This window comes from Sceloporus occidentalis, unplaced genomic scaffold (assembly GCF_023333645.1).
Source record: "Sceloporus occidentalis isolate IW3139 unplaced genomic scaffold, rSceOcc1.0.p SCAF_4, whole genome shotgun sequence".
In the NCBI taxonomy this organism is placed as follows: Eukaryota; Metazoa; Chordata; class Lepidosauria; order Squamata; family Phrynosomatidae; genus Sceloporus; species Sceloporus occidentalis.
In genome coordinates this window covers 176,478,841-176,506,326 of record NW_028316984.1, presented here as the reverse complement: position 1 = coordinate 176,506,326, position 27,486 = coordinate 176,478,841, and the positions used below count along the sequence as shown (strand labels likewise).

General features: G+C 40.9%; 1 protein-coding gene across 1 annotated transcript in view; it reads right to left on the bottom strand.

Moving 5' to 3' along the window:
• The window catches only part of RIN3 (Ras and Rab interactor 3), a 115,139-nt gene that overhangs the window by 66,843 nt on the left and 20,810 nt on the right, over nucleotides 1-27,486 (bottom strand). The window contains exons 2-3 of the mRNA XM_089522419.1: nucleotides 16,871-17,060; nucleotides 6,980-7,094 (exon numbers count right to left, since the gene is read on the bottom strand). Coding sequence (XP_089378545.1) covers nucleotides 6,980-7,094; nucleotides 16,871-17,060 — 305 coding nt within the window. The remainder of the gene's footprint in view (nucleotides 1-6,979; nucleotides 7,095-16,870; nucleotides 17,061-27,486) is intronic.

The following is a 27,486-nucleotide window of genomic DNA, read 5'->3' as shown; positions in this document are numbered from 1 at the left end:
TTCTAGAACAAGGGTCAGTAAAGTCTAGCCCTCAAGAAATTGTTGGACTACAACTAAACAAACAATCAAACAAGCTTCATTTATATACCGCTTCATATCACCTAAGCAGTGTCTAAGCGGTTTACAACTGTAAGCTAATTTGCCCCCAACAATCTGGGTACTCATTTTAGTGACCTCGGAAGGATGCAAGCCTGAGTCAAGCTTGAGCCCTTTTGCTGGTCTTGAACTCGCAACCTTGTGGTTTTGAGTGAGTGGTTGCAGTACAGGCATTTAACCACTGGGCCACCAGGGCATGGAAAAGCAAAGTGCAGCCTTGAAGATATTGCTAGACTGCAACTCCCAGTTGCCCTCATCATTGGCTATTCTGCCTAGAGCTCATGGGAGTTGCAGTCTAGCAATATCTTCAAGGCTGCACTTTGCTTTTCCATGCTTCAAATAACGGTCTGATCTTCCACTGTAGGATACAAACAGAATTGCACCTGACCAGGCACATTTCAGGGATTCTGCATGCTCAGGAGGAGGGAAAACTCACTATGTCCTTTCCATACAGTGGAAATGACAATAGCTTTGTGGGCATCAATCTTCCTCTTTCCCCACCTCCCACTGGTCATTACACACACTTTTCTCCCCAATTTTGAACTAGATGCTTTTCTGTATTTTGTATGTGAACAGCTTTTGTAGCAGAATGAGACTTTTTAAATTTCCTTCTAGAAAGAGTGACTGCAGCATATATCAAGAAGATTGAAAAAACCTGGTAAAGCAGAATGCGGGGAGAAGAGGCATGGCCCTCCGCAATAAAAATTCTGCCTCCAAATTATTTTTCCCCCTTCACTCCCCAAATTTCTAGCTCTATAGAAAGTGATAGATTAAAAACTGACCACAATTAGAACTCTTACATTTCCATTTTCCTTTATCTGCCCCTTTTCTTTGGATGACCAGATTATCAGTGGAATCTTATACACAGATTTTTTTATACACGGATTCAAGCATCCACGGTTTGAAAATGTTCAAAAAAAGTATAAATTTCAAATATCAAACCTTGATTTTCCATTTTTTATAAGGGACACCATTTTGCTATGTCATTATATTTAATAGGACTTGAGCATCCAAGGATTTTGTTATTCATGAGGGATCTTAGAACCAAACCCCAGCATATAACAATGGTCCACTGTATAACTATTGTGTACTATGTAACACCATAACTGTGGTGCTACATAGTGGATTTTGGCCAGAGCATTCCAAACCCCATTTACTGGTCAGAGGATGCTGCAATCAACAAGGATCCATTCTCAGATCAACTGAGAAGCAGCTACCTGATGTTCCCATCCCTTCCCATGAGCAATTTCCAGCACAACTGGCAGAGAAAGAACACCCATTGTAAATCCCTCTTTTGCCAGAGACTGTTCACATCAAGGAGTGGAGTGGGAATGTCAGGCAGTTGGTTCTCAATTGATGAGGAATGGACTCCCAACTATCCCAGCTGTACTGGTAAGTGGAGTTTGTGGTACTCTCATGGTGCCTACATAGCACCTAAACTAGGGATAGAATTTACATTTCTATACTGCTTCAGAGTGAACTCATAACTCACTATGCAGTTTACACTGTGTTAGCCGATTGCCCCCAACAAGCTGGGTACTCATTTTACCAACCTACGAAAGGTTGGAATGCTGAATCAACCTGGAGCCCTCTGGGATCAAACTCCCAACACAGTGGCTGCAGTACTGGTACTTAACCACTTCACCACCAGGGATCATAAAGATGTAGCAATTAAAAATGCATAACTTAGGTTACGTATTTGTAACTGCCCAACAGGATTCTGCATCCCAACAGGATCTGCCCAACAGGATTCAGTTGAAATATTAAGTTACTGCAGTGCAAAAAATCTGGGGATGAAGGAAAATTTCATTTGGAGGAATAGGATTTTTATTTGGAGGGGGCACCTCTGAAAAACTAAACTTAATAGGTCCAGGTGAACATGAGTATGGATCCATAAGTATTACCCAATTTCACCTATTAATAATCTCTCTCTAGTCTATAAATAATTTTACAACAAGATCTAAGCAGACAATCCAATCAAGTCATTTTCCCAACCAGGCTTAAAATATCCTCTCATGCTTGTTAGTTGTGTTCTCCATAATATTGTGAACATTAAAATGAATACTAAATGTACCTATAGAACCGGGCTAGAGAATTGTAACTTTATAGGATTATGGCTGAAACCTAATAAGTTTACTCAGTAGCAAGCAGGACAGAGCTAAAGGATTATATCCTTAAATAATTACAGCCGGAACCAACCTACACATTTATACTCAGAAGTAAACACTGTACTTTCCAATGTAATCTACTAATTAAATGGCTAATTAGAGCATGTGGGCTGAGGAAGCCTCTTTCCAAGAGGTATTAATTAAGACTGAAAGCCACCAGACCAAGTGATAGTATTTGTTATGCAGAACGCAAAACTGCACCCAACCAGAAATACATGGCAACCAATAAGGAAAGGAAGGGGTTCCCCAGCCTGTCATCCACAATTCCTAGGGACAACTCTTTCTGCTTTTCTCTGGAAGTGTACTCCCACTCCTATACATACCTCCAAAGAGACTGTGCTTGCTAATTTGCTTTTTCCTTCCTTAACTAAGAGCCTGTACAGACAGGCCAAAATAAAGCTGCTTCGGGTCACTTTGGAGGAATGCTGTTTAAATAATGCATGCGTCCTAAGAAGCCAGAAGCTGTGCCAAAGCCACACTCCAGTCCTTAAGTATATAACTATTCCTAACCAGTATAGACAGCCGCCATGCTGGTTGAGGGAATTCTGAGACTAGGATGTTTATCACACTATACTCTTAACGAGCCATGATTCCAGTGTGACTCCTCTAGCTGCCTCCTGCTGCATTCTGGGATTGGCAGTTTTAAGGAGGGGTATTTAGAATTCTCTGCCTGAGAATTCTAAATACCCCTCCTTAAAACTGCAAATCCCAGAATGCAACAGGAGGCAGCTAGAGGAGTCAAAGTGGAATAGTAGCACTTTAAGAGTATAGTGTGATAAACATCTAGTAGTCCAATGAAATATGGTAACTGTTCCTGATTTCTGCTTCTTTTTTACTCATTCTGCTTAGCTGCAGCAAAGGAAAAGTTTAGATGGTGGCACATCTTCCATCAACCTGTCTGGGAGTTTCCACCATTTGTTTCCTATTGTCCTACAACTGTCTTGTGCAGCCTTTTCAGTTCTTTTATCCTGGAGGAATGCATGAAATAATTTTCAGTTCACAGGGAACATTTGCATAAAATATATTACAGTATATCTACAGCTCCCCCCCATCACCATCTTCCACAGAATCCTGAGTTTCCAATGAACCCTGGTTGAGAAACCCTGGTCTTATGTCTACTTGTGATTATCTGTGTCAGGTTTTACCTCAGGAGAAAGATGGTATGTAAATGTAGTAAATAATTAAACACAGCAGTGAACGCCTGGGTATGTTTAGCCTGGAGAAGAGAAGGTTAAAAGGTGATATGACTGCCCTGTTTAAATATTTGAAAAAGTGTCACACTGAGGATAGAGCAAGCTTGTTTTCTGCAGCTCCAGAGAATAGGACCTGAAGCAATGGATGCAAGCTACAGGAAAAGAGATTCCACCTCATCATTAGGAAGAACTTCCTGACAGTGGAACACACTCCCTCAGGGAGTAGTAGAGTCTTCTTCTTTGGAAGTTTTAAAACAGAGGCTGGATGGCCATCTGTCAGGGATGCTTTGCTTTGAGAGTTCCTGCATGGCAGGAGGTGGACTGGATGGCCCTTGTGGTTGGCCTCTTCCAACTCTGTGATTCTATGATTCTAGAAGGATGGAATACAAACATAACAAATACTCCCACAGGGCAGATCTATTACTGGCACCGTGTTGCAATTAGTTTATGTAACATTTCATTAAATCTTTAGTTGTGGAATGAAAGATCTGAAAGCATGTAATTATCTGCTATGGGCTAAATGATGCATTTGCTGATAACCATCAAATTGCCACAGGTTTTCAAACCAATACAGACTGAAACTGGAGGGAAATTGTCTGTTCAAGAATAAAACTGCCTTTTGTCAACCTCTGCCTAGTTATCTCCTTCAATTCCCTCATTAAGCTTCCATATGAATAATGCATAGATGCTACTATAGATAGTGTCATAACTCCTCAATTGTTCAAACTAATTTAACACTCCCTGAATCATGATATGCCATAAAACCCATGAATATTCCCCAAGCACTTTCACATTTCTCATCCAAGAAGCTCAAAATGCCAGATACTCAAAGAAATGCACTCACTTTTAAAATAATAATACTTTTTTAAAAATAATAATAATAATTCTGAAGTAGCTGTGAAGCAAACTCTGGGGCTTGCATTGATGCTTATCAGAAAATGAGATCATGCAACCAAAGGGTGAACCAGAATAAAATGTATCCCTCCTTTTATTTTCAGTTCACTTCTTCAGAGATAAAGGCTGTGAAGTTCAGAATGACAGCTGTTGTGAAAAGTGTGTGTGTGTGTGTGTGTGTGTGTGTGTAAAAGCATGTGACCTCTCTTTGGAATAGCTCATTGCTCCTGTTGATGCAATTTCGGAGAATATGCTACAGGAGAAATTTCATCTGCAAGAGGCTCATTGTGTGCCAAGCTGCACAGAGCACTGGGCATTTGATTCTGAACGCTGCAGTACTCCAGGGTAACCATTAGCATTTGAATCCATTTATTAACCTTATCAGCAGGAACTGCAAGTGCTAGAGTGCAGGAATGGCTTATATAATGGAAGTCAGCAAAACCGTAGGCCGTTAAGGAAGGGCATGTCTCTCACTTCAAAAATTGAGGAAGTAAAAATGCCCTCACTCTATATAAGCAAGTAGGGCCAAACTGGCTTAGTGGACCGTTGCTTATGAAGTTCCTAGCTCAAAGGCTGAGATCCTATTGCTCCACAGGCAACATTATGTTGGAAGTGATGGCAGGAGCAACAACAAAGAGGTGGGGAAAAGCAAGAGAGCAACAACAGAAAAATGAAGAAGGCAGCAATGGGCAGGATGATGGAGGAAACAGTTTGGTCCATGGTGCCAGTTCCATGACTGCCATGCTTAGAGGAAGGAGGTTCCTATGGGTGGTTTTTAAAATTACCTATGTTTGTCAAAAACACAAGCACACAAGAGCAACCATGCTGGACACAACCAATGGCCCATCCAGGGCTAGTCTAGATGTAAGTGTACAATGCAACTTGGTGCCCATTTTCACACATTCGCATTGATGGTGTCTTCACTTTCCTGCACATATTCACATCTATTCACCCTCCCTTCACTGAACATACGCAGCCATCCAAATGCATGTGACAGCCATTTCAGTGGATTTTTGTTGTGTGCCTTCAAAATGTTTCCAACATATGGCAAAGGGATCATGGGGGTTTCTTGGCAAGACCTGTTCAGAGGAAGTTTGCCATCACCTTCCCTTGTGGTTGAGAGCATGTGAGTCGCCCAAGGTCACCCAGTGAGTTTCATGGCAAAGGTAGGTTACTCTGGTAAAAACTGCAAATCCTTTTTCTGTGGAGTTTAAGGAAGGTCCCCACCCCCTCCCAGGCTGCAAAAAACTGCACTCCTGTGAATTGCGTGTGGCTGGATCACATTCTTTTCAACTGGAATGAAGAGTATTTTAAACATGTAGACTAGCCTCTAGTCAAATATTCTGTTCATAAAATTGCCAATCAGTTGTCCAAAGGGAACCCAAAAACAAATGATATATGCATCTACCCGTTTCATACACAAAGACATATTGCCTCTGATATTGGAAGTGATACATAGCCATTTTGGCTAGTAGCTGTGGATGACTCCAATCCTCCATCAATTTATCTAGATTTCATTGAAAGCAGCCAAGTTGATAACTATCACCAAACTTGTGGCAGTGAGTCCTGTGGTTTAATTGTATGCTGTATGAAGATGTACTCCTTTTATCTTTTTTGAAACTCCCACTATTCAACTGCAAGGGATGACTGCAGGTTCCAGTATTTTAAGAAAGAATTAAAAGCTTATCCCACTTTACTTTCTCTGCTATATGCATAATTTTATACACCTTGGGCCCATACAGACAGGCCAAAATAAAGCTGCTTTGGGTCACTTTGGAAGTATGTTGTTTAAATGATGCATGCGTCCTAAGAGGCCAGAAGCCACACCAAAGCCACGTTCCAGTCTTAAGGACTGGAGTGCAGCTTTGGCACAGCTTCTGGCCTCTTAGGACGCATGCATCATTTAAACAGCATACCTCCAAAGTGACCTGAAGCAGCTTTATTTTGGCCTGTCTGTACAGCCTCATGTCTCCTCTTATTTTCCTTTCCCCCCTTAAGTTAAACTGCCCCAAATGATCATGGAGGAGGATATGTCCATCAGTGAGCATTAGCATAGTCATAGGGAAACTAGAGCCTCCATGTTTGGAGACAGAATACTCAGTTTTCTGAAACAGCTGAAATTTTGCAGAAGATCCCCCACAAGCATCCCACTTATAGTTTCGCGGCTTAGAAAAAGTTCTCACCGGTCCCAATTTGTTGTGTTGTTAACTGCCCTCGGTTTGATGAAAAACAAAAACAAAAACCCAACAGTTTCTGCAATCATCCAACCAACATTACCACTACTCAGGGTGGCTAGGTGATTTGAGAGGCTGTGTGGTATAGTGGTTTAGGTGCTGGACTATGACTTTGCAGGCCTGGATGAGCAAGTCACACTCTCACAGCCTTAGAGAAAGGCCAAGACAACCAATTCTGCCAAGAAAACCCCATGATCAGTTCGCCTTAGGCTCTTGAAATGACTTGAAGGCACACAATAACAACAAAATCCACCCAAAGGCATTTAAAAAATGACATGACTTACATTCTGTCTTGTATATATCGGGGGGGGGGGGGGGGAGGACAGGGTGGAAAAATGGGGAAAGAAAAACAAATTGGTTGAACAATACGTTTAAAAAGTATGGATAAACTTACATGAATTTTCTTCTTTAATATTATATTCCAGAACCTCAGAAGCCTCTGTCTGAGTTGGGTAATGAACTGAGAGGAACAGGTGTTTCACTTTCTCATCTTTCCTAACCATGAATATCTAAACAGAGAGACACAATAATACGACAACAGAAAAGGGTCATGGGTCTGATTATCCAATAAACATCATATCACAACTGACCAAAAATGTTGTAATTCTATTACATCAAAAGTACAACTACAGCAAGACTACATTCTCCCTACAGCTGCTGATAATGGGTTTTGGTAAGGGGGAAAAAGATATTATTTCTTGGTCAAGAAATTAAAAAGAAAAGGTTAAGGGACTACTGTCCAACAGGGAGTAGGTTTAAATCCCGGTTCTAGCAAATAACTAAGATGAATGCGTGAAAGACCCTAAATCCAATTGTTATATCTACTGTATATACTCATGTATAAATCTAAAAATACTAGCCAAAAAAATGACCCCCAAAACCTGGTTCAGCCTATCCACAGGTCAATGTAAAAACTGTACTTTAACTCTTATTTAAAATATGGAACCATCCCCTGGTGAAAGGCAAGAATATAATCTGTCCTGGAAGCTCTGACCCTGCTCTACTCTCTCATCCAGCCAGACTTTAGTGTAAGTAGAAACAGTTACGCCTGCTGGAATTTTCTAAGTTCTTTGGCATGACTTCCTTTTGCTTCATACTTCAGATCTTTTGTTACATGTCCTTAATGTTTACTCTTGATTTATCCACAAGTCATATCAAAATCCATCATTCTGGCCCCAAAACCTGCCCTCGACTTTTAAATGAGGTCAATTTATAGTCAAGTATGTACAGTAAGTATAAGAGACTTACTGCAACTGTATCCACACTGCACAATTATAGCAGTTTGATACCACTTTAACTTCTGTGGCTCCATTCAATGGAATCCCAGAATATGTAGTTTTGAGAGGCACTTGGAATATTCTGCTAGAGAGAGAACACCAGTAGATTGTAAATCCCCACTCAAACTACCAGTCCCCACATTCCTATGGGATACAGCCATGGTAGTTAAACTGGAATTAAACTGCTATAATTATGCAGTCTGGAGTTACCTCTGGAGAAAATTAAACCAACACTTGGGTAAGTTCATTGATTCAATGAGTCTACTTTAGTTGGGACTAACAGATTTAGGGCAAGACAGCTCTACAGTAACGCAGGGCAAGGAAGCCACTTCAGGAAGTTGTTGTTGTTATTTACTTATATCCAGCCTTTCTCCCAATATAAGCACTCAAGGCTGCAAACAGGAAATTTAAAACAATGCAATTTTAAAACAGTACAAAAACATTAAAATGTATAAATATAATTAAAAAATAAATAAATAATATAAGTAAATAATAACAACAAGAACAACTGCCTGAAGTGGCTGCCTACTTGCACAAGAAATAAAGATTTTTGTTTTGTTTTATTTTGTTTTTGTAGAGGGTTTCAATGTATGTAGCCAGGGAATGTTAAAAATATGAACTCCCTTCCCAACTGTTGCACTCCCCAAAATGATTTTTACTTGCAGTGAAAAAAATCCTTTCTACTGGGGCCAATGGGAGACTTTTCTGAAGTCTAAATGGTGCAAGTGAAGTTATAAAATCAGGCTTCTTGTCAGGAAAGAGTTGTAGAGACCTGTGACACTTTTGCCAATATCAGATTGTTAGCAAAACACAGATTCTGTGGATGGTATAGTTATATAGTTTAATCACTAGGTTGCACTGGAATTAGTTATATCTTGATGTCTGATTTTTTGGTGTCTGCTCTGCACTTATTTAAGAAATATGATAAATGTATTTTCTTGCTTCCTGTCAAGTGCATTCTTTCATACAGGGATGGAGTTATCCAGTTTTGCTTTTGCTTGCATTTGAATGTCTCAAACCTCAGGTTTTTACAATTTCATTATTCTGCTGCTGCATGCACACTGCAGAAATAATCTGGTTTGACACCACTTTAACTGCCATGGCTCAATGCTATGGAATTCTGGGAATTATAGTTTGCTGCAGCACCAGAAGCCTGGTGCTGCAACAAATTGCAGCTCCCAGAATTCCATAGCATTGAGCCACGGTATTTAAAGTGATGTCAAAAATTAATTATTTCTGCAGTGCAGATGCAAACCTAGATGAACTGAAATTAAATTCTTATCCATTTGCCCTTCAGTACACACAGTTGTTTCCAGCTATAGAGTACCTACAGGAAAAAAAGGTAGCAAACATTGTTGAATAAGTAGGGATCCAAACCCAGGGGACAAAATTGAAGGGATTCAATTTTTTGAGAGTTAAGGATTCTTATCCTTGACCCTGGATGGATGAATATTTCAATTTCAGATTCTCCAAGCTTTGATATTTTAAAACGTCAAATTCTTTCCATTGAAAAACTGGGAGAAATTTGGAAATGTTGGCAAATCCTTATCAAACATGAACTGGAACAAAATTCTCACCCAGCTTAATAGGCATGAAATATAGGAAGATCATTGGTCACAGAAAGCAAGCATTTAGATCAGGCCACTGTTTTCTAGTCCTTTGTCTCATATAATTATACTACATACCTAAATAGTATGATATAATGTGATGATAGATAGATAGATAGATAGATAGATAGATAGATAGATAGATAGATAGATAAACATGACCTTCAACTGTCCCAGTTTGGCAGGAACAATCCTGATTAATCCTTGGCTGTTCCACTTTTTTCCATCTGCTTTTAAAATGTCCCAGTTTCTCTCTCCTCTTCCCATTTCTCATTTTGTCCTCACTTGCCTTAAATAGCTGTAAACTGAGCACAAAAATGAAAAAGCATTTTGTCCTCAGTCAAGTCACCAGAGAGGAGGTGATGGCATGTAGCCTCAGGCAAAAGCAAACCTCTCCTAACTTGTCTGTTCTTCATTAAAAACTTGTTCTTTTGACCACACCCTTATTTTTTCCATCTTGATCACAGGTGTCCCAGCAGCGGCATCACTAGGGGGTGTGGGGTTCACTCCAGTGGGATGTGGACATCTGGTGGGCTGGGACACTTGGTGGGATTGGCGCAGGTGCTGGGTGAGTGAGAAGGTTGTCATTTCTATACCACTTCAAAGTGGACTCAGCACACTCTAAGCGGTTTACAATCTCTAAGCCAATTGCCCCCAACTAGCTGAGTACTCATTTTACTGACCTACAACAGAGTGGAAGACTGAGTAATCCTTGGAGCCCTGGGATCAAACTCACAATGTTGTGGCTGCAGTACTAGCATTTAACTACTGCACCAACAGAGATGCCACTGTGTCCCAGCGTCACCTGCAAAATATCTGAAAGTGGGGAGTGTGGTAGAGAAGGAAGAGGAGCACTTGCAGAAAAAAATCAGTGAGTACACAGGAGAAAGCTGACCTGGGAATATTGTTGGAGGGGTTCTCCTTTTATTTTCCACATTTTCTTTAAACTTTTTTCCCTTAAGGGGCTTGTGGGTACTTTTGCTCAGAGGAAGTGAATCAGAGACTTGCCTCTGGAAGGAGCAAGTAGCCAGGAGCTCTCTACATAACTGTAGGCCCAATGAATTGAACTCAGTGACAGAGCTTGGGACAAAGGCCAAGCCAGCAGGGGTTGTTTACACTTGTGTTTAGCAGGGGAAGCCCACAGTTTTGTTTCAGTGCCTCCTTAAGACTTCTCAGTATGGACACTGAAGGACCTGCTGCAGTCACCTGCAACACTTGTGGGATGTTTGTCTTCTTGCCTATGGATGTGGGGAACTTCACCTGCACCCAGTGCAAGTTGGTCGCCCTCCTAGAAGAGAAAGTATAGCAGCTGGAGGCCCAGGTAGCTACACTTCAGCATCATAGAGAGCAAGAGGTTTTCCTGACCAGAACGGACCAGATGGTCCTGAATGGGAAACACACGGAGGAGGTTGCTGGGGAGGAGGAAGTCATTTCACATACAACAGAAGTAGATGGTTGGAGGAATGTCACACACAGAAGTAGGGAAACCATGGATCATTCTGTGAGCTTGCAGCTACAGAAACAATTTCAGTCTCTCTCTGTTATTAAAGATGATGAGGAAGGGCAGCATGGACATCCAGGAATATTAAAAGAGCTGGCTAATGTAATATCGGAGCCATTGGCAATAATCTTTGAGAACTCCTGGAGAAAAGGAGAAGTGCCAGCAGACTGGAGGAGGGCAAACGTTGTCCCCATCTTCATAAAGGGAAAAAAAGAGGATCCCAACAATTATCGTCCAGTTAGTCTGACATCAATACCAGGAAAGATTCTAGAGCAGATAATTAAACAAAGAGTCTGTGAACATCTAGAAGGCAATGCCATAATCACAAAAAGTCAACATGGGTTTCAGAGAAACAAGTCATGCCAGGCAAATCTGATATCTTTCTTTGATAAAATTACCAGCTTTGTAGATGAAGGGAATACTGTGGATATAGTATATCTTGATTTCAGTAAGGCCTTTGACAAGGTTTCCCATGACATTCTTGCAAACAAGCTTGTAAAATGCGGACTAGACAAAATAACTGTTACATGGATTTGTAATTGGTTGTCCAGCCGAACCCAAAGGGTGCTCAACCGTGGTTCCATTTCATCTTGGAGAGAAGTGACCAGTGGGGTCCCAGTGCTAGTCAACATCTTTATCAGTGACTTTGATGACAGAACTAGGGACATACTTATGAAATTTGCAGATACCAAATTAGGAGGAGTAGGTAAAACCCCAGAGGACAGGCTCAAAATTCAAAATGACTTGAATAGACTAGAACGTTGGGCCAAAGCAAACAAAATGAACTTCAACAGGGAGAAATGTAAGGTACTGCACTTAGGGCAGAAAAATGAAATGCACAGATATAGGATGGGGGACACCTGTCTGAACGAGACTACATGTGAAAGGGATCTGGGAGTCTAAGTAGACCACAAGTTAAACATGAGTCAACAGTGTGATGTGACAACTAAAAAGGCCAATGCAATTTTAAGCTGCGTCAATAAAAATATAGTGTCTAGATCAAGGGAAGTCATAGTGCCACTCTATTCTGCTTTGGTCAGGCCCCACCTGGAATACTGTGTCCAGTTCTGGGCACCACCATTCAAAAAGGACATTGAGAAACTGGAGCGTGTCTAAAGGAGGGCAACTAAAATGGTGAAGGGTCTGGAAACCATGTCCTATGAGGAACGACTTAGGGAGCTGGGGATGTTTAACCTGGAGAAGAGAAGGTTAAGGGGTGATATGATAGCCCTGTTTAAATACTTGAAGGGAGGTCATATTGAAGAGGGAGCAAGCTTGTTTTCTGCTGCTCCAGAAAGTAGGACCCAGAACAGTGGATCCTAGCTCCAGGAAGTGAGATTCCACCTCAACATTAGGAGGAACTGTCTGACAGTAAGAGTTGTTCAACAGTGGAACACTCTTCCTTGGAGTGTAATGGAGTCTCCTTCCTTAGAGGTCTTTGAACAGAGGCTGGATGGCCATCTGTCAGGGATGTTTTGATTGAGTTTTCCGGCATGGCAGGGGGTTGGCCTGGATGGCCCTTGTGATCTCTTCCAACTCTATGATTCCTATGAGTAGGAGGGGGTGCTTAACATTTTCGTTATCTACTGATTCTGGAAAAGCACTCATGCTCCTTGAATTTTTTGACCCACTATGCTCACTAGACTATGGAACGGAGTAAGTCTAGCTGGAAAAGAAATGATTTGGAGAACACATTTTCAGGAAAGAAATGGCAGGAAAAAGAGCAATGGAGCACCGCTTGCTTCAACCAGCCCATCTTCCCTGTAAGTGGTCCCTTGTCTTCCTTTTTACTTTGGTGTGGCTGGAATAAGTAGATAATTTCTGCTTTCAACTGTACTGTTCTGTGTGTCCCTAATTGGACTGCAGGATGACCAATAATGTTAGCTTGTACCTGAAATAGTGAATGAAGTCCTTAGAATTAAACTTTATGCTTTGGGCAAAAAAAACTGTGTCAAGAAATCTATAAGAGTGCTTTCAAAAAGGGGCCAATTAGAGACTTTTAGACTTATTTCAAAAAAAGGGGAAATGTGAGTCTCTGTAAAATTAGCACAGATAATGATGCAATGAGGATCCCACAGCAATGCGTTAATTTCTTAGTAACAGGAAGTGCAACAGAAGTATTTGGTTGGCAAAACACAGGGTTACACTGTGAGAAATCTGTGGGAAGAGCAGATGGGTGCTTTTACATATGTCCATCTTGATTCAGCTGAAAGTAAATCCAGAACTCCCACTCAGATGATGCTGCCAGCCCACTTCATCATCCCACTCATTTCAACAATTACAGCCAGAGAAGCTGGTTGTACAGCTATACATTTCCAATGTAAGACTGTCATGATTTAAGGGTTTGTCCTCTACTAATGGGATGGTACTCAAGGGGATGCATTCTCATTTTTTGATATGATATCAAACCAACACCAAAAATAAAACCACTCCCCTGGCTGCCAATTAGCTTCTGGGCAAGGTACAAAGTGTAGGTTATTACTTTTAAAGCCCTACATGGTTTGGGTCCATATTAGCTACAGAATTGCCTCCTCCTTTAAAATCCGCTCTGTGCACTCTGGTCCTCTGGTGGGCATTTACTCCAGCCAACCAAGACTTTAGGTTGGTGATTGCCAGCCAGAAGACTTTTTCTTCAGCCACCCCTAGACTGTGGAACAACCTGCTGGAACAGATTCAGCAGTTGAATACACTGTCCAAATTTAAAGCATCATTGAAGACTAATCTCTTCCGACAGGCCTAACCAGATGATTTTTAAAACTGTAAATTTCAAACATAGATTGTTTTAATACATATGTGTCTTGTTTGTTCTTCTAAACTGATGTATGTTTTAATTGATGTTGTGTTCTTAACTAATATATATTTATTGGTCTGTTGTTGTTCCCCACCTCAATCCATGGGAAGAGGTTGGTAAGAGATGATGATGATGATGATGATGATGATGATGATGATGATGATGATGATACAGATTCTGATTCTAGTCCTTGTTTGTCATCTCCTTTTATCCCAAAGTATTTTGAGAACACTGGCCAAGATCCTGCCTTGCATTCATATCTATGTAAACGTAGCTATGAATGATTTGTGGACCACAGATCCCCAGGGGGCTGTGATGTCCTCACAGTGGATACATGAAAGCTTGAAAGCTGCTCAGCCATGTGACAGGAGCCAAGGCAAAAGTTGGGCTGGCTAAACCTGCATGTTGCTGTTCAATCTGCTTGAGCCACAAACTGGTGGCAAGAAGAAGAAGAAAAGTCTCCCTTCTCCCTTTGGCACCTCTAAGGGATGCTTTGGAACCACTGTTTTAGATGGACTCTTGATCTGTTACAGCAAGCCAATGCCTACCTTTTCAAAAAGGAATAACCTCCCAGATGCTTCCTAAAAGCTCATCAAAAGGGATGCTTTGAGAAAGTATGAAGATGTTATCCACCCACTAACCATGGGGCTATGTTGCAATGGTAACGACTCACTTTTTGAAACATTGGCCTGTTACAGACAGCCCAAATAAAGCTGCTTCGAGTCACAGTGGAGGTATGGTGTTTCAATGATGCATGCGTCTTAAGAGTCCAAAAGTCGCACCAGAGCCACGCTCCAGCCAAGCGTGGCTTTGGTGCGGCTTCTGGACTCTTAGGACGCATGCATCATTGAAACACCATACCTCCACTGTGACTCGAAGCAGCTTTATTTGGGCTGTCTGTAACAGGCCATTCTTTCCTAGAAAACTTTGTTTATATATTTCTTATCCTGCAACTCCTAATGAACATTTGCTAAAGGATTTTTTTCTGAAGAATTTTGGAAAACCAAGCACATCAGATTGCCCCTATCCACATACTTGCTGACATTCTCTAAAGTATAACTACTGGATCCAGTACATAAGTGAAATTTCTGAGTTCAGATATAACATACGTCAGACTGACAAATGCTGGGGCCATACAACAGCAAGGTGGGTGGATCGCATCTTCACATCCTTCCTAAAAGTATTCCTTTGAGTGAGCTTTTAAGGAGCATCTGGGAGGTTGTTTCGTCTTTAAAATGTAGGCATTATCAAGGGTCCATCTAGAACAATGGTTCCATGCTTTTGATTAAACGTTTTGGACTTTATTTCCCAGAAATTTGAACCAGTATGGTCACTGCACAGGAATCCTGGAAGCTGAAATCCAAAACATCTGAGGGACCAAAGGATGATAAATAGTGATTTACAACATGGGGGTCTGCATGGTCTTCCAGATTTTGTTGAACTCAATGGCAGCACTGAATGGTTGCAGGGGGTGCAGACCACACCAGGTGACACCCCAAAGGAAAAGTGACACTCAGTGGGGCCCTCCTTCCACTGTGGCAGAGGAGCAAGCAGGCCCTTATGGTTTTGGCTGGCCTGGCTCTCTCCCCAGGAAGCAAGCCAAGATGGCAGCAAGGGTGGTAGGTGAGCAAGGAAGTCAGAGGGGAGGGCGGGGCAGGATACTGCCACCCCCCCCCCCCAGCCCCCTTACATGGGTGTCACCAAGCCTGATGATGCCAATGGTTGAACTGCTTCTTCCATCACCCTACTGGCTATGCTGATGAGAATAGCACACCAACAACTTATAGAGGACCACATGATCCCCACCCCAATCGCAATGTTTGACCAAAACCCCCAAAACAAAACCCCTTATATTACTCAAAAGTAAGTTCCAGTGAATTCAGCTGTGCTGTCTCCAAGATAAATGGGCATAGCATTACTTCAAATGTGAAAGATCTGAAATTTTAACTATCTCAGTTCCAAACATCTTAAAGCAGGACCAGTATCCACGGTCTCCAGAAACTGATGCCAGTCCTTACTCATCTGTAGCAGGGGAAGTATTTATGTGATCTTCCAAATGATGTTGAATTGCAGCTGCCAGTATTCCTCACCATTGCCTATACTGACTAAGCCTGATGGGAACTGCAGTTCAGCAACATTGGGTCAAACAGTTTCCACCTTTGCTCCCAGGGAAGATCTAGCAATCAGACATAGGAGTTTATCACACTGGGGCTAATTTTGGCATTAAAGAGAGATTAAAGCATCCCGCAAATAAAGCAAAAATGGCAAGTAATTGCGCGAATGATTATCACATTCATTTTGTAAATAAAGTGATATCGGAAGTGCATTGTTGCTGAAATCCTGAAAGTAAAAAGATGTGTGTTAATGCTTCTTTGTGACCACTTTAATGGTGGGTTTTGTGCGATGTTGTGTGAAATCGTTACGTGTAATTACACAATTTTTCCAGGATATTCACAGGATAAATTCCTGATCTTCCTTCATGTGATAAACTCCATGACAACAAAATGAAACAAACAAAATTAAAACAAACAAAAGCAAAATTAATAGAATCATAGAACTGTAGAGTTGGAAAAGACTCCAAGCCTTACATACAGGAACTCAAACTCAAAGCGCCTCTGACAGATGGCCATCCAGCCTCTGTTTAAAGACCATTTTATGTATTATTAATATCATAATATATTGTATTTATTATATAAAATCCTTTTTTACAGAAGCCTTCACCTTTTGGGGTGTACCCAAACAATGTAATACAATGTAATCAGTATATAAAGATTATATACTTGATATATATACCCGGATCGGGTACGGGATGAGGGACATCTGTCAATCCCATAAGGGACAGGCTTTCTGGCCCTCAAATAAGAGGCTAAGAATAAGGAATACCTAGCAACCCTAAAATCATCCACCTTCTCACAAATTGTCCCATGAAAGCCTAAGGAGGTGAGAGCAGTTGGGAAGGGAGAGAATCACATCCCCAAAATAAAATTCAAATGTATTTGATTCCAACTCAAGCTTGAACAGGGAAAAAAGAAACCAGAAAAGAGGGGAGACCTAAAACCAGTTCTTTGAGAAGCAGGAAACAGTATAATCTGGAGGAGTGGAGGCATACCCCTGCTGGTTCCTTGCCAAGTATCTCAGCAGCCTTTTCTTTACTGAGGCTCAGCTGAAGCCAGGCTGGGCAGGTTTTGATGAGCTTGTCAAGAACACTGATGCCTGGTGTGGGGAAGCAGTTTCTTGGAGAAATAGATTGGCTTGGCTGGGTCTTATTTTCCTGTTCATCACCACCTTCTGTGACGGGTCTAAAAGAGAGAGAGAAACAAACACCTATGAGGCAGCAGCCATGGCAGCTTATACTGAGCAGAGGAGTCTTAGACTGAAATGTATGGAAAACCAGATGTTGCAATTATTCTGTTGGTGTGCATATTAGATCTCCCCAGCATCTGTCCCTCAGCTAGTAAATGGAATCTGTGGGACTCTCAGGCAAGGCAAAAAGCTCAGGAGTCCGCCACAACAGAGTGCCTTAATGCATGAGAAAAGAAGGCTGAAACAGAGCAGCAGAGTAGCGGTTTTCTCCATGCCTCTGAATGCTTTCGGAGCAGTTCTGTTCTCTTCCCAAGGAAGACAGTCGTAAACGCATGTCTTTTGTCACACTGGAAAAAATCTGTTCAACAAAAGACATGCTTTATGAATGTCTCCCTCTGGAAGAGAACAGAAGTGCTATGATGGGTACGTAGAGAGGTATGGAGAAAGCTGCTACTCACCTGCTCTGATTTAGTTTTCTTTTCTCATGCAGTAGGGCTCGCTGTGAACAGATGTGGCTCAGAGCGAATTTAGCAGATTATCACACCACCCTTTCTTGCCCTTTCTCCCCATGTTAGGTGCAGGATGTAAACTTTAATGCATGGATTTTATCGCACACCTCCATGCCCAGGCAGGAGGCATCCCGTACCCAATCTGGCATCTGACTGGGATTTCTCCTGCATCTTGCAAAGAAAGGAAAAATCCTGTTCTTTCAAAAAGTGTAGGAGAAGTCCGGATTGGGTATGGGATGCTCAGATTGGGAACAGGATACCTTCTGTGCAATAAAATCCATGTATTAAAGTTTACATCCTGTGCCTAGCATGGGAGGAAAGGACAGGAAAGGGTAGTGTGATAATCTCCAAAGTATGGAAGAGTAAACGTGGGAGGAAGAGAGAGAAACTGGGACATTTTAAAAGGAGCTGGAAAAGGGAGAGACAGAGGATTAGTTGCCACTGTCCCTGCCAAATTGGGACAGATGGATGGTATGGAAGAGACAACTTTCTAGAACAAATGTATTTACTATCTGTATCAAGGGATGGGAGTGAGTGAAATGTCAATAATAATAACAACAATAATTGCTTCAACCTTCATCTGAGGTAGGTTGCACTCTCCCAACTTCTGTCCTACATAATACTGTTGATTCTTTGTGCTCTTTATGGATCCGAGAAGTAATCCTGATTTACTCCACGTTACCTGCCATGGCTCAATGCTGTGGAATTTTGGGATGTGTAGTTTTGTGAGACATTTAGCCTTATCTGACAGAGAGCTCTGGTGCTGCAACAAACTACAATTCCCAGAATTTCATAGCATTGGACAATGGCAGTTAACATGGTGTCAATCTGGATTATTTTTGCAGTGCAGATGCAGCCTCTGTGGCAGATAGTTCACACAGGACTGGATGACTGATAGATTTTTAAGAGGTATTATCTACAAATTGTGATCTAGGCTGCTGCCATACTGCAGAATTAATGCAATTTGACACCACTTTGACTGTCATGGCTCTGTCCTATGGAATCCAGGGATTTATAGTTTGTTGTGTCACCAGAGCACTCTGATAGAGAATGCTAATACCTTACAAAACAACAAATCCTAGAATTCCATACTGTTGAGCCATGACAGTTAGTGGTGTCAAATGCCATTAATTCTACAGTATAAATGCTGCTCAAGAAGAATCTACTGAATGCTAGAAGTAAGGGAAATAACACTTCTGTCATTTCAGTCCAATCTCACTTGGGGTGGAGAAAAGCAAGAGCAGCTAATCAGAAAGAGAACTTTCTAATCTTTCCATTCAAAAAAGGTGGAGAGCAACCACATACCACTATTTCAGCAGCAGTAACTCTGTTGTACTACAGTTTCATTACCTGAAGCCTATTTTATACACATAGAGACATACAAGCATACACACACACACCAGCCCTCAGCAATGGATATTATTCCACAAATACAGCAATACTCTGAATGTATTTACTTTTGAATACATTTTCAGCAAATTTTCAGACTACATCACATAGTGCAGTTTATAGCAGCTGGGAACTTCATTAAGGGTTTTTTTTTTTAGTGAATCCCAATGGAGGCTTTGCAAAAAGATTGTCAACACTTTAAAAATAAATACACAGATTGTCTTCTGTCTAAAGTTAGATTTGTTCAGAGATGTGAAGAGCAGGTGGAATTGTATTTGTGATGACTGATGTTTAAACACAACCCTTGCCACGTTATTGCAAAAGAAACTGATTGGTGGTAACATGCAAACCAGAGACTGGAACATTATTTTAAAAAGTGATGTGTTGGCTGTTGCTTTTCACAAAGTTAAAATAAAAACCTGTTATTTAAGAGTAAAATGCTAGTAATATGCTGCTTTTTGTTATTGATCGTGGTTGCAAAGATTACGTAAAATTGCCCTCAAATCCCTGCTAATGACTGCCCAGCAGTATTCTAGAATAACAGTCAGATGTTTTATATTACACCAGAAATAACTGGATCGCAGTTGAGTTCTGTTATTTCACAAAAATAACTTTGTTGTGCCCGCATTACTGCAAAAATTGGCATGCCCAGTAAAGGTGTTACTCTTAATGTGCTACTTCCAAACTCAGGTGCAAACCTGAATTATTAGAGAGCTGTTGCTAAGGTTTTTTTGTGGAGGAGGATTTCGAGAGGTCAAAAATAGTGATGTGGAGAGGGCTTAATCCTTCCTTGCTCACCATTTTCTTGCATTGAATTGTCAGCCATGGGAGTAAAAAATTTAAGGAGGCTCATATGGTTGCAGGGGATAAAGCAGATTTTGGAAGTACCATTTGCACACAATGATGGGCAGGAGAAAAGTAAACTTTCTTCTCACTCCCCAAACTCATTATTTCCCCCTTCTATAGTTACTTGCATAAAAGGCCACTGAGGAGATTATCAGACCAGGGAGGTGTGGGGAGCATAATCCCGGCTAAATCATGCAATTGTGTGGCAGATTTTCAGATGACGTTTTGCTCATCCAGGACCTATCTCAGAAACAGGAATGCTCCAGCAACAAAACCACTCGTGGGGAAATCCTGTGAACAGCTTCTCAATAGTGCAACTGAAGCACAATTGCCAGGGTGCAAAAGCTAATTGGGTTTCATTCATGCTATTGGGGAAGCAACCTGGGACCTTTAAAGTTTAAAGGGTCTGCATTTTGGCACAGGCAATTTTGTTTCATTGCCAGGATTGGGTTTGTTGTGGATTTCAGTCTTGTTTGAGGTGTAGGGCTCAGTTACTTGGAGGACTGCCTCTCCCCATACAATCCACCCCGCACACTTAGGTCAGCCGGGAAGAATTTGCTGAGGATCCCGATGGTGAGATATGTGTCAACCTCACAAATGGCTTTTTCCATCTCGGCCCCTAGGATCTGGAACACCCTTCTCGATGAGCTCCACTCCACCACCTCCCTGGATCTCTTTAAAAAGAGACTCAAGACCTTCTTGTTTCGGCAAGCCTTCCCCGATGTTCCTTGATATCATGTGACTCCCCCCTATATGTACTGTACTATCGACTGCACTCAGCTAGCTTGGATTTGATGTAATGGTTTTAATTTGTATAACTGTAATGTTTTTATTGAAGTTTTATTTGTGTATTGCAATTTTTATTCTGTATTATCTACTCTGTCATTGCAATTTTTACCTGTACACCGCTTTGATCACTGCGGAAAAGCAGTTTATAAATAAAACTTATTATTATTATTATTATTATTATTATTATTATTATTATTATTATTTTGCTTACACTGAATTAAAATACTATGATGAAGTAATACATTTTATTTTATTGTTTTTTTACTCGGGGGGGGGATATGATTTGAAGGCATGCATTTGTTGAATGGGCTTGCAGTATTATGAAAAAGGAAGATGAAATATCTTTTTGTGTCTGCTCTCTTCACATTATGCAATGTCATGGCACATATATTTGTAAGCAAGTCCCCCACAGAACACACTGAAACCATGACAGTGATGAAAGGAGCGGGGAAAGGATCTTGTCCACCTTGGCTCACATTCTTTTATGGCCTGGAAGCACTGCCTAGATCCTAGTATTTGAAGGCATCCTTGTTTTTTCCAGGGCAAAGAGAGGTGGGAGAACATATTCTTCATCTACACATCCCCAACAACTGTCCCAATTTGGCAGAGGTGTTGTCAATTAATCCTCTGCCATCCCATCTTAAAATGCCCCATTTTCTCTTTCCTGCTCCCACTTTGTCCCCAGTTTACTTCCATAGGTGTAAAACGAATTCAAACTGCAAAAGTAGTTTGCAGTTCATTAAGGAAAGAGTAGAAGGAGAGGAGGATCTAGCCCTTCCCAGATGACACAAGTGAAAGGAAACTGCTGCGGTTTCTCCCGGCTTGTGGGTTCTTTTTCATTAATAACTTTTTGTTATCTTGACCTTACTCTTATGTTGCTAGGGCACATGTGTCCCAATTTTCATCTGGGTAATGTTGGAGGGTATGCATCCAAAATTAAGACTGAGAGGCCCATCACAGAACATACCTACAAGCAATAATGCAACTGCTGGCCATTCTGCAACAAGCATCACATTTATGATGCAAGGACAAGTGTTTAATGGTGCCAGCTATTGAATGGGACAAGATGAAGGGCCCCCAAACAAATCTAAAGTGTATCTGAAGCCTGAAAATGCACATAATTAGTTATAGCATAATCCCATCAGCTGAGGATAAGTCTGTGACACTGCGAAGCAAATTGGAAGAATACAAATGTGTCTTACATGTGTTTTTGAAGAATTAAACAGAGGATGTACTACATAAAGATATGTAGTACAAAAAAAGAAACTGATGCAAAAAGTATAATAAAATTGAATCTTTAAAAAAAATGAACAGTGATAAATTGAAAATGCTTCCTATTTTAATTCAGAGTATGCATGGAAGAATAATTTGGATAATGATACAGCCACTTTTTAGAGTAAGAGGATTAAGGATCCGATCATGCATTTGATACAACTCAAATGCATATACATAGAACAGAAATAATATTTTACTCAAATATTTCACCGGTTATAGATAGAAAAAGACTGAAATAAAAGAAATAAAGTTTTTAAGAGAGAGGAAGCATTGTACATTTGTGTCCCAGCATGTCTTCTGCACGCTGACCCACATAGCCTCGTCTCGTTGTCCTAACCTCTTCCCAACATGCCTGCATTTATTTTTATTTACATTTATTTTAGCACAATTGCATGATTATGGCCATCAATCAATCAATACATACATATATACATACATACACACAGACACAGTCTGCTTGGGAATAGCAAGGGAGAAGGGGAAAGGAAAAGGGAGAGAGGAGCATAACCAGATTCACTCATACCATGTGACTTTCTGCATATCAGAACTGCAGCAGGAGGAACTTATACATGAATCAAAATGGAAAAGCAGTGGGACTGGGAGGCATTGACAGGATTTGCCTGTCATTTAAAAGGAGCACTGGCTTGAGGAATGGATAGATCGCAAAACAGTTATTGGTCAGACACAGTGTCATGTGACAATGTACAGCCATAGATGCTGCTATTCTGCTCTAAGTCCCCCTTTCAATCCTTGTGTGATAGAGTCTTTAGTTCTGTATAAACATGTGCAAAATTGAACTGGTTGACTTCAAAGATTTTGGGGGGCTAGAAAGCCAGCTTGATGTAATGATTTGAGTGTTGGACTATGACTCTGGAGACCAGGGTTCAAATCCTGGCTCAACCATTAAAACCCACTGGGTGACCTTGGGCAAGTCACATTCTCTCAGTCTCAGAGAGAGGCAAAGGCAAAACCCCTTCTGCAGAAATATTGCCAAGAAAACCCAATGATAGAATTACCTTAGGGTTGCCATAAGTTGGAAACAACCTGAAGGCACACAGCAACAGGGACACTCAGCCTTTGAAAGTTGTGTGCCAAGGTAAATGTGTCTAGAGGCAGCTGTTTACAATCTGGGGATTCTGGGCTGGGAACCTGGAATCATCAAATGAAACTAAATGGTGGGAAATTTAAGGCTCATGAAAGAGAGTACTTATAGAATTTATTACCTCGAGAAGTTATGGTATATGCCAACTTGTATTGTCTGCCTCTTTAAAAGGAGGCAAATTCATAGTGTCTGTAGCTTTCAGTGGCTGCCTGTCATAATAGATATTTGTTCCTTTCATTATTACAGGTAGGCTGCATCCACACTGCATAAATAATCCTGTTTGACACCATTTTAATGGCCAGGGTTCAGTGTGATGGAATTCTAGGAACTGTAGTTTTTTGCATTACTTCTTTACTCACGATGTATAAAATACACATTGACTAGTTCTGACATAATCCAAAATTCCATCACATTGAACCCTGGCCATTAAAGTGGTGTCAAACTGGATTATTTCTCCAGAGTGGATGCAGCCATAGTATGCTTTTCTGTATATCAAGATACCGAGACATAGCTGTACCTGTATATCCATGGCAAATTCGTGGAAGATTAACTATTAATCATGATGGTTATATATTACCCACAACATTACTTCTTTACTGACAGTCTATAAAATACACATTGACTAGTTCAAACAGAACAAAAATAATCCAAAAATAACAAATTAGTTAAGAAAGATGGGGTAAGTGGCTTTAATGTTTAAATTGAATTATTGTGAAAGATAATTACCAGCAGAATAAGTGATTTGTTGAAAAATAGAACCTGTGGAATGGAATGGAAGAGTTTGTGGAGAAAAAAAAATCCTTTTTGTTTTCATAGTTTAATTTAAGGATAGGTTTGGTTGCTTATTGGTCTTGTTTGCTTATACAATCTATAATGATTTTATGTAGCAATAATTTATTATTCCAAAGTAATGACAGTTGAGAACCCTCCAAGGCATTGTTGAAAGGAAAGCACCGGAAAGATAACATGAACATTTAATATAAAGTTGATTTCTTTTTTCCCCTTCATAACAACAACCCCTTTTATCGAAAAGGAAGTTTGTTTAAAGAATGAACTGCATGACATCAATGTGATTAAGTGCCCCATAAAAGGGGAAATAATGTGAATGTTTTGTTTTGCTTACAACTATTTCCTCTTTATATGCAGCCCAGTTTTGTTCTTTAAAGTATGTATGATATTTCTTTTGAATTTTAAAAGAGATCCAGATTGAGGTTTAAGGCCCCAATAGAAAAGTTTTTAAGAATGACATCAAGGACCAACATAAAGGTTTCAGTGGCAAAAGATATATATCAGTGACATCTATCCTGTGTAAAAAAGACACTGCCCTGTGGCAAGGATCTTGATGGCTAATTATAGTTTGATATTATTTGTTTTGATTTTATTATTTTGATAATAAAAATTAAGCTGTCTTGGAAGATCTATAGCCTGAAGTGTCAAATATAAATTATATACAATTATAACAGAGTTTTCAAAAAATTACATTTTGGCTACAGTTTCCAGAATGCTGGCTGGAGGGTTTTCAGTATTATAATCCAAAAAAGTCACTTTCTGACGTTCTTTCTGAAACATTGGAAACTTGGCTTGGGCTACATCTGCATTGCAGAAGAGGGAGCAAGGCAAGTCCAGGGGACCCAGGAGGAGGAGGAGGGTGAGAGACAATTTTTTAAAAAGGAAATAATTGAAAAATCGATCTATTGCTAAAGCAAGTAGTTGCTTTAGCAGTATATTGATTTTTCGATTATTTCTAAAGTAGTCCCCTTACCCTTACCGAAGCGCCCCCCCCCCCCCGCATAAGGGAAATTACGCGTAAGCTCAAGCCCCATTAAAGCCAATGGGGTTCGTGCTTGTGGTGGCGTGCGTGCCATTACTCTTTCCGGCGCACAATGCTATTTCTTCCGGAGTGACTTTCAGCATACGCTGGAAGCTGTGTAAGGCACACCCGCATATAAAACAGGCACACTGTATTGCCAAAAAAAGAAAAAAGAAAAAAAGAACTCGATCCTAATCTGCTGTTCCCACTTATTGTATATGCTGCAGAATCGATTCTTCTAAAAAATAAAACCACTTCCAAAGTAGTGTCAGGAAACTCCAGGTTGTTTATGTTTGCCTGCTTCTTTCCTCCTGGAACTGATCCAGTGAGGATCGGAAGCGGTTTCAAATGGGAACAAGGGTCGTTTGGCCCGAATCCCGCTTTGGAGCAAACTGCAGTGCGAATGACCCCTTAGATGCTCTGGTTCAACAGCAGATCCTAGCAGATCCATTGCTTCAGTCTCTGAGTCAGAATCCATTTCCATGTTCTGGAAGCAGGGCATGGTAATTTTTGCCTGAATGTTCTAAAATGCCCTTTAGGGATGCAGTAATATACAGTACCTCCCTGTCCCATAGAAAGTGTTTGGAACAATATATATATATATATATATATATATATATATATATATATATATATATTTTTGTGGGATCAGGTGTGGCCAACCAAGTCTAATGTGGCCCCTAGTCTTTCACATTTGCCCACTCCTGATATAAAGGAAGGTTGTATTTCATCATCCTACTTGCTTCTGCTTGGAGCAATGTTCAGAGCAACTATGGTTGATGCTTAATGTATCATGCTTAATGGCACCACCAAACTCTGCCTCTAGGAACACTGAGCAATGTCCCTGATCCCTGAGGTTTTGCTTGTGACCTGGCAACCCAAGTTAGGTATGTGTGTTTGTGTCTGTGTGCTTGTGTGCATATTATGTATGGCTAACTTATCTGTAAAATAAGGCTGATGTTTCAGAGAAATAAACAATAAAGTAGAAGTACTCCGTTTAAATTGTTAGAAAAATAATCTCATCTTGAACAGGTACTTGCTCAAGGGAAAAAAACAGAGAGAATTCTACGTATAATTGGCGTTGCCAGTGAATCTTCCTAGCCTTGCTATGTGTCCAAGTCTTGAGTCATATCAGTTAATGGAGCCAGTGGAAGCAACGTTTGGCCCTGTGCATTGCTCTCAGCAGGTCGAGCATCCAGAGGCCAAATTGTGAAAAAGCTTAATCAGCCATTTAATCAGGCAGTGCGGCCAGCGCCACAGGTAGCTGCTGCAAGAAAGGAGAGGAGAGAAACAGAGCCACTTTTGGGCTCCCTCATTCTTGCCAAGTCTCAGGATTTGTGCTGAGAAGCAGGTCATTTCTATTTTACTCCACATGCATCTAATGGTTTATCTCTGTGCTGTGCTTTGAACAGAACATCAGGCTGACAGCTCCAACAAGACAGCCAGCAGTTTTCCCCTCGTCCAAACAAACAGGGGAAAACTTCGCCTTTTTTTAAAAATGGGGGGAGGGAGGTTTTTGGGTATCACAGACAGTTCTAAAGCCAGGACCATGTGTACAGCAGTGGAGCAACAATGATGGACTGGTTCTCTGGATTTTCAGTTTTCATCTACATTTTTCTCCTTATCATACTAAGGCAGTGGTTCTCAGCCTTCCTAATACTTCAACCCTTTAATACAGTTCCTCATGTTGTGGTGACCCCCAACCATAACATTAATTCTGTCTCGGTTCCTAAGACAATTGGAAATATGTGTTTTCTGATGGTCTTAGAGAACCGCTATACTAAGGGACAGGTGGTTTTGCAAAAAGTTGGGTTCACATTGTTGGGAGAGGAAGAGTATCCCTTCCTCCCTAGTAATGGCTCAGCCAGTGCCTCCATGCTGCAGTCAGGCCTATTGACAGCCTCTACTGGTGAAGAAGCAGGGAAAACTTCTTATCCCTCATTGGAAATTAAAGATAAAAACATTTCTGCAAAGAAAATTCTCTTCAGCTGCTGATTGGAGGCAGAGGATTTGGCAGTCTGGAAGAGAAGGGCAGAACCTACGTAAAATGAGTGAGGACTGCTGGAGAATTTTCTGGACCAGACAAAAACCTTCCCATGGGCCATATTTGGCTCTTTAGTTTGAGGTCTCCCATCCCTGCTGTAACAACTTTATTTAAAGAGTTATGACTATGCTGGCTGGAGGACTCAGGGATTGTTGTTTTAAAATATCTTCTTACTTTCCCTGTTTGCCCTCAGATAACTCAATTTGCTGCAAACTGGATTTTAAGTGCAACAGTTGTTTGCACTTTAACTCAATCGGGAGGAGGGGGCAATATTTTGTCCTTCTTAGTAGGCTCAGGCATAAGCCAACTGCTGCAGCCTCTCTTCACTTGTGTGTTCTAACAGCTCTTGCCTTTTTTATCATATTGTTGTTGCCTGGCCACATGTGTCCCAATTTTCACCTGCAAGATGTCAGAGGATATGGTTTGTGAATCTTGGCGTGCTAATAACCCGCCCCCAAATAGATCCAGCAAGAATGAAGCCCAACAAGATTAGATCCACTAAGAATGAACTCTCAGACCAATGGCTCCTCCTTCAACCATCACAATAGATTTGGTTGCCAGTTTGCTTCAAGAGCTACCATTTTAGCTACCTTGTAGCACCTTTGAACCTAACTGAAAGAAAGAAATTGGCAGCATGAGCTGTCGTAGACTTCAGTCT